Source organism: Papaver somniferum, chromosome 9, assembly GCF_003573695.1.
Source record: "Papaver somniferum cultivar HN1 chromosome 9, ASM357369v1, whole genome shotgun sequence".
NCBI classification, from domain to species: Eukaryota; Viridiplantae; Streptophyta; class Magnoliopsida; order Ranunculales; family Papaveraceae; genus Papaver; species Papaver somniferum.
Window position 1 is genome coordinate 80,638,810 of NC_039366.1, and position 6,998 is coordinate 80,645,807.

Sequence of the window (6,998 nt, forward strand, 5' to 3'; positions counted from 1 at the left end):
CACCTTTAAATTTAACACAACGGTTATGAGATTTGGGTTAAGGAGGAAAGATGATTGGTTTTTACTGGAAAAACGAGAATTAAAATTGTAGGTTGGTTGAGAATAAAAGGTTTGTGATTTTAGCATAGTTTGAGCCTCAACATGACTAGGAAGAATATGAGAGTTATTCTTTGGAATGATGACCGTGATTTAGTAAAAGTGGGTGTTTGATGTTGTTTGCAAAAAGAATTATAAAAATTCATCTCCGTGATAAGAACTGTTGTTATAATTAGTAATTGAAGTACAAGGTTTGTAATTACCTTTAAAACGACTACCTTGTCTAGGTTGTTAAGCTCTTGGAGAACGAATAATACAATGTTCTAGTTTGAGAGCTTGTTGAACAACCTTCACCGTAGTGTAAACAGATTGAGTCATGCTAGAAACTGATTCCAATTCCTCCTAGTATCATAGACGATTGTTCTTTTCACTCTAAATTGTCCACCAAATGGTAAAAGGAAGCATCCCCCAAAGCTTATGCTTCATTTTCTTACCCTTCTTGTTTTGTCGTTCCCATAGAGTTGCCTTAACAGAATCTGTAAAAGTCACTTCAGAACTACTGATTTTTTTAGAGAGCTTTTAACTATTAGCTGCATGATTATATTAAAAGCAATAAAAATTCTAAACAGATACACACAAACAAAAAAAACAAAATAACTGGATCAAAACCGGCTTTCACATCATTGCAAAAGCCATAACTTGGTGCTTCAGTGGAGTCATGACGGATTGTTTCGAAAGCAATCATTTGGTTACTACACAAGAGTTCAAAATGTATGAACACGAACGCAAATTGTAAGTTGGAATCTTATTGAATTTGGCTTGAGGACAACTCGGTCACATAATTCATTATAATTCATTCCTTTCACACCATTGACATTTCCATTTCTTCTAAGTTTTCCTCTCAGATATATCCGATAAAAACGGAACTCGGAGATGACGTTAACGATATGATAGATATACTAACGTGACGAAAAGAGGAGAGTGAATAGTGATTGAGAACTTTCTGGAACCCTGTTATTCATTCTCGCAATTAATTCGATGTCAACCGTTGGATTGGAATCCTCTGGCTTGAACTTCCACGTGGCGTATTTTCACTGGGAAGTAGTGCACATTCGGATATTACAGCTGTTATAGTGGAAAGCGCTTGGAACAACTAACCGTTTTGGGTAATGGAGCGCAGAGCATTACTAATTCTGTTACGCTGCCACTCACCTTTATAAACTCTTCTCTCAACTCTCCCTCTCTCTCTTTCTTAACCCTACTCTCTGAACCGACATTGCATCTCACCGTCTCCGTCTCCGTCTCCGTCTCTCTCTCTTTCTCTCCCTCTCCCAACTCTCGAGGTGAAACCCTAGATTGTAAGTTTCTTTAGTTGAAGAAGTTTCTCGTGTACGACTGGTTTCTTGAAGAACTTCAAGTCTGGTTCAATTAGAAAACTCAGGTACGAATTTACAAGAAATATTTTATGTAATTTTTGGGTGTTTTTGATTCGTTTTTATCTTTCTTGGTTGCATTTTCTCTGGATTCTCAGTTACTGCTTTAAAGATTCTTAGTTACCACTTCAATTTTGTGTGTGAATTCTAGGTCTCCGTTTGATTCTTCAAGTATTTGTAATTAATGGATTGCATTCTTGTTTTCTTGTTTGTTCTTGCAGTTTCTTGAATTACTGCCTCTGTAATTCTGAATGTTGAAGATGGATAAACACTATCTGTGGGTTTTACTTGTTACAATTCTCTTCTCGACAATTCTGATATTTCAAGCTTCTGCATTAACTGATCCATCTGACGGTAATTGATACTTTCATCTCCTATTTTCGTTTTATACTCTTCAGTCTTTCATGCCTTTTTCAGATGTTTCTTTGTGATGATTTTTTTTGGAGGGGAAGATTCCTTTTCTTGTATGATGTCAAAAAACAAGGTTCATGTAGCAATTTTTGGTTCATTAGTTTTCTTGGTGAAATTTGTGAGGAACATACAGTTTATATGCTTATAGTTGCTTAGAATTCATAGTGGAAGATTGGTTTGGTGTCTACCATAGCTTTAGCCAAAAACTGGCCCTATAATTTTGTTGAAGAAACTCACTGTTTTAAACTGCTTTTACAATTTTCAGTCACCATTCTCCAAGATCTGTATAAATCACTGAACCAACCACCACAGTTGGATGGCTGGAAACTCAATGGAGGGGATCCCTGTGAGGAGTCATGGAAAGGGATCTCATGCTCTGGATCCTCCGTTATGTTCATGTAATGCTAACAACTCTTTCATTTTAATTGTATGCCCTTTCAAACTAACATTTGCCTGGATCTTTCATTTTAATTGTATGCCCTTGTAGCTTTTGGTATCTTTTTGGTTGAAAATAACATTTTCCTGGCTACTGTCAAGCAGTAAAATAAATGGACTAGAGCTAAATGGGAGTCTAGGAGGGAATCTCTTCAGCCTCTTTAATTTGAAGCAGTTGTGAGTAGTTTTCATAGAATATAAAATGATAGCTGTCTTTGAGTTATATTAACCTCCATGTAAGCTTACATACTTCTCTTATCTGGGTTTTTTCCTACAGGGATGTTAGCTTCAATCACATAGAGGGAGAAATTCCTTCATCTTTACCTCCAAATGCCACACATATGTAAGACTTTTTACCTCTCATTTCTTGCATATCCATCTTTTCTTCGTAGTTGACTCATCTGTTTACTAAACTCGCAGAGACTTGTCGTTCAACAATTTCAATCAGAATATTCCTTTCTCCCTGACGTCAATGAAATATCTGCGGCATTTGTAAGTTGTTGACCTATTATTGCTTCAACATTTAAGTTTACCCATATGGCAGTCCTAAATGCTGTTTCTGTGTGCAGGAATCTATCTCACAATTCCTTATCGGGGCCAGTAGGCAATGTGTTTATGGGTCTTCCGAATCTAAAACAAATGTATAGTCTCTTAACCTTGTCATTTTGGTGCTTATATGAAACTGAACAAAAGACCTGTGTGTGTGGTCCTAAATTTGTAGTGTTCTTTATACAACATATTTGAGCTTAGTGATATACCCTTGACTCAAATTTTCACTGTGCTGTAATTACAGGGATCTATCATATAACAACTTCACTGGAGATCTCCCAAGCTCCTTTGGAAGTTTGACGAATCTTACTGGATTGTAAGTAGCAAATAATCAAACTTAACTTAATTCACTTTTTTTCAGATTGTCTTCGTTTTCCACTCTTATAAGAGAGTTCTTGTATGCTTGCAGATTCCTACAGAATAACCAATTCACAGGATCAGTAGTCTTTCTAGCTTATCTCCCACTCACTGATCTGTACGTGACAATCCCAGTTGCTATTACTTAATCTTTTACCTCTTCTTAAGCATTTTCTTTTCTTATAGCAATTTTAATTTAAAATTTTTATCTGTTGAATTTCAGCGACATTCGAAATAATCACTTCAGTGGTGTTATTCCTAAGCAATTTGAAAATATACCGAATTTATGGTAAGATTTACGAATTTTAAATTCTATTTCTTTTTGTATGTCTTTTAGTACTCTACTAAACAACATAGCATAGCTATATACAAACTTAGTATGTACTCGGTGCCCTTTATTTTTACCAGGATTAGCGAAAATGCATTCCAAATAGGAGCTGACTACCCTCCATGGAGCTTCCCAACTGACACTATCCCAACTGATCAGAATGTCGAGAACTTCCCGAAAGCTCAGTCAAATGCCATTCAGAACTATCCTGCTCCCAGAGAAGGTAAACAGAAGCAAAAAAAATTGACTCCTGGAGCAATAGCATTTACAGTCGGTGGAGTAGCTCTAGTGGCAACCTGCGCAGCAGCCCTCCTTGCAATCCAAATCAAAAGATCTCATCTTCGCAAGCTTGAAAACTTGGAGAACAACCATAACGGATATCATACCCCAGTCAGTACAGCCACGGTAATAGGTGAGATCTTACTTTCAGCTTTTATTCTTATGCATTTTTAGTATTTTACACTTTCCTTGCCTACAACCCATGCATAATATAAATGAGTACAACTAGAAGTATATATAGATACACGAATAGAATGACGTGCACCATTCCTTAGAAAATCTTCAGTGTGTTTGACCTTGTCTCTGGATTTTCTAAGTTCATTATTCTTGTCTTGCTTGTCGTTAATCGTTTTTAGCTAGTCTTGTGATGGCTTGTACTATGCAACAAATCAAAAATATTAAATTTAGTGGTAATAGGATGGCCAATCTCTCTTTGATATCCAATAACTGTTGCTAGGCATAATTGAGGATTTTGGAAACTCACCCTCACCCTGACCAGCAGGGAAGTTAGTTCACTTCACTGAGTTACCTTCTGCATTCCACTTCATCTATACTCACTTAGTCTCTTCTTTATGCACTTCTATCCAGAATCTTCCTTTGCTGACTCAGAAGAGCACCTAAGCTTGATGATGGTTGCATCTCCTCCTGTTGCCCGTCTAAGGCGTGCGGCATCTGTTCATTTTAACCAGACAGAAGATTTTAAGAGAAGAAGACAAAGCAGAAATCAACCAGTTGCTAAAACGTACACTTTGTCAGAGCTACAGTTGGCTACAAACAGCTTCTGCAAAGATAATCTTCTAGGAGAGGGCTCCGTTGGTTCTGTCTACAAGGCCCAGTTCACTGATGGCCAGGTAAATTTTACAGATTTATAATATTTAGGATAAGGTGATACTCACAGGTTCTTATGGATTTACACAAATGATGAGACATCATTGCTGGTTTTCCACAGATTTTTGCTGCAAGGGTTGTTGATACAGTAGCATTATCTCTTCACGAGGAGGAACATTTCTTCAATATTATTCAGAATGTTGCCCGTCTTAGACACCCAAATATTGTAACGCTCACTGGCTATTGTATTGAAAACGGGAAACATATTCTTGTTTATGAGTATGTAAAAAATTGGTCACTTGAGAATGAGCTTCACTACAATGACCAACATCGGCTTCCATGGCATGTTCGCTTGAATATTGCACTTGGTATTGCCCGTGCCCTGGAGTAAGTATTCCCTTCAGCTTGTTTGTTTCGATAAAGTAGTCTTTCCTCAAGTATTATGTTGTAGGTTTTGATGGTTTTTCCTTTGATGTGCTGGAACCAGTTACTTACACTCTACAAGTTCCCCTCCTGTTGCTCACAACAACTTGAAGGCTGCAAATGTCTTGCTTGATGATGAATTCATGCCTCGTCTATGTGACTCTGGTCTTGCTGTTTTAAAGCCCTTTACTGGCAATAATACTAAGCTTAAGGCAAGTACCTAATTTTTAGAAAATCCAAGTTTTCATACTTATTATTATGATAGATATGGCATTGATCAAGAATGTGTTTGCATCAAATATAGGCCTCTGAACTGGCAATTAGTTACTTGGGCTATAGTACTCCAGACAACGGTCCAGGGAGGGTGGATAACCCGAAGGGTGACATCTTTGCCTTTGGGGTGATTCTTTTGGAACTTCTGACCGGAAGGAAACCTTTTGACAGGTGAGGCCCAAGAACTTACTCCTTTCTTTTCTTCCTCTTTACATTTCCTTCTCACCTTCTGTGGCATGACTGTGGGGTGTTTTGCTGTGTTTGTTATGATGTAGTACAAGAACAAAAAGGGAACAATATCTGGTGAGATGGGCATCGTATCGTATGCACAAGTATGAAGATTTGGTAGAGATGGTTGATTCCAGAATTGTCTGTGACTTGTCTTCTAAGGTTCTCTCTCAGTTTGCTGATATAGTCACTCTCTGTATTCAGGTACAGTTTATCAATTCCCGCAGATTTTTATACATAAACGTTAACATGAACATGATCTATAAGAGGAACTTCTTTGTGCTTTTTGTACATTCTATAAGATATAAAACATCGTGCGAGAGCTTCCTTCTGTGTTTTTACTCTGAGAAGAATTCGATTTGCTGAGAAAAATGACCCTGACCCTCCCAATTTATGATTCCATTGAGCTCCTCATGTCAATAATCTACGAGTCTTAGATGTCAAGCTATGGTTTCTTTTCTGTTAATATATTCCTTTCTTGCTTGTATTTGGATGTCTTCTGTATGCGTGGTCATGACTGTGGCAACTTAAACATTACAGCCAGAAGCAGGGTTCAGGGCCACAATGTCAGAGATTGTAGAGAGTTTAGCTTGTTTGGTCGGAAGGAACTTGGATGATGCAGAGAGTGTTATTGCAGGAGGTGGTATTGGTAGCGTTAGTGGTAGTGTCGCTGGTGGTTATGATGGCGGTGGAGTGGATGACTATGCACTACCAGAGATATCCTACCACACCACTTACACAGGCTTCCTTTCTTCCCCTGTACCTAGCTATGTTTCTGCAGTTTGAGCTTTGGAAGTATCTAAAATGGGTGGAGGTTTAAAGTTTGTTTACTGTTGTGTCACATGCTACACATTTTCTGTAGTCTTAATTCATTCATCCATTACTTACTTTTTACGGTGCCTGTAAAACTTATATAATTCAACATTTTGTTGAGTTATTTCATATGCAATCACTCTATCTCTGATGATGTAACTGTACGAACCAACAAGTATCCAGTTTGTATATCCGTTGTTGATAATATGATCAAAAGGGTTATGTCTGTCCATCTATTTCTCCTTCTCTTAAAAGTTTAGTTGGCACCATGTTCTCTGGCTTTTTCTATATGAAGTAATTCTCTTTTGATTTTCAATCTGACACGAAAAATGATCAGATAAGTGGAAATCTCAACTGGGATAATGAACCTCAGTTTGTAGTGGGTAAAATAAAGAAGGCTATTATTGGGGCGTCGCACTCCAATAGAGGGGTTTTATTTGGATTCTTAATGTCCAAAAAAGTGGTTATGGGATATCCTAACACATATACAAAATGTCTAGATTACCCTTTAACTAGAAGTGATTTTACGTCCAGGTTTGGATTAATTCCAACCATAGAATTTTATTTGCATGTAATTTTACGTCCAGGTTTGGATTAGTTCCAAC

The 6,998-nt window shown here is 37.4% G+C and overlaps 1 protein-coding gene across 1 annotated transcript; it reads left to right on the top strand.

Annotated features, from left to right (window-relative positions):
* Positions 1–1,290: 1,290 nt before the first annotated feature.
* Positions 1,291–6,571, top strand: LOC113313599 (protein STRUBBELIG-RECEPTOR FAMILY 2-like). Its single transcript, XM_026562391.1, has 17 exons — positions 1,291–1,477; positions 1,691–1,823; positions 2,146–2,278; positions 2,421–2,492; positions 2,593–2,658; positions 2,736–2,807; positions 2,885–2,956; positions 3,109–3,180; positions 3,274–3,339; positions 3,445–3,510; positions 3,630–3,961; positions 4,417–4,679; positions 4,778–5,043; positions 5,144–5,291; positions 5,384–5,523; positions 5,628–5,784; positions 6,121–6,571. The coding sequence occupies exons 2-17, from the start codon at positions 1,721–1,723 to the stop codon at positions 6,364–6,366; spliced, it is 2,274 nt and encodes a 757-aa protein (XP_026418176.1). The 5' UTR covers positions 1,291–1,477; positions 1,691–1,720; the 3' UTR covers positions 6,367–6,571.
* Positions 6,572–6,998: the final 427 nt, after the last annotated feature.

Bases quoted from the DNA above. Each gene is read 5' to 3' on its own strand.
- LOC113313599 (XM_026562391.1), top strand. From the start codon at position 1,721: ATGTTGAAGATGGATAAACACTATCTGTGGGTTTTACTTGTTACAATT. The intron at 3,181-3,273 runs GTAAGTAGCAAA...GTATGCTTGCAG, and splicing joins TTGACGAATCTTACTGGATT to ATTCCTACAGAATAACCAAT. The intron at 5,292-5,383 runs GCAAGTACCTAA...CATCAAATATAG, and splicing joins GCAATAATACTAAGCTTAAG to GCCTCTGAACTGGCAATTAG.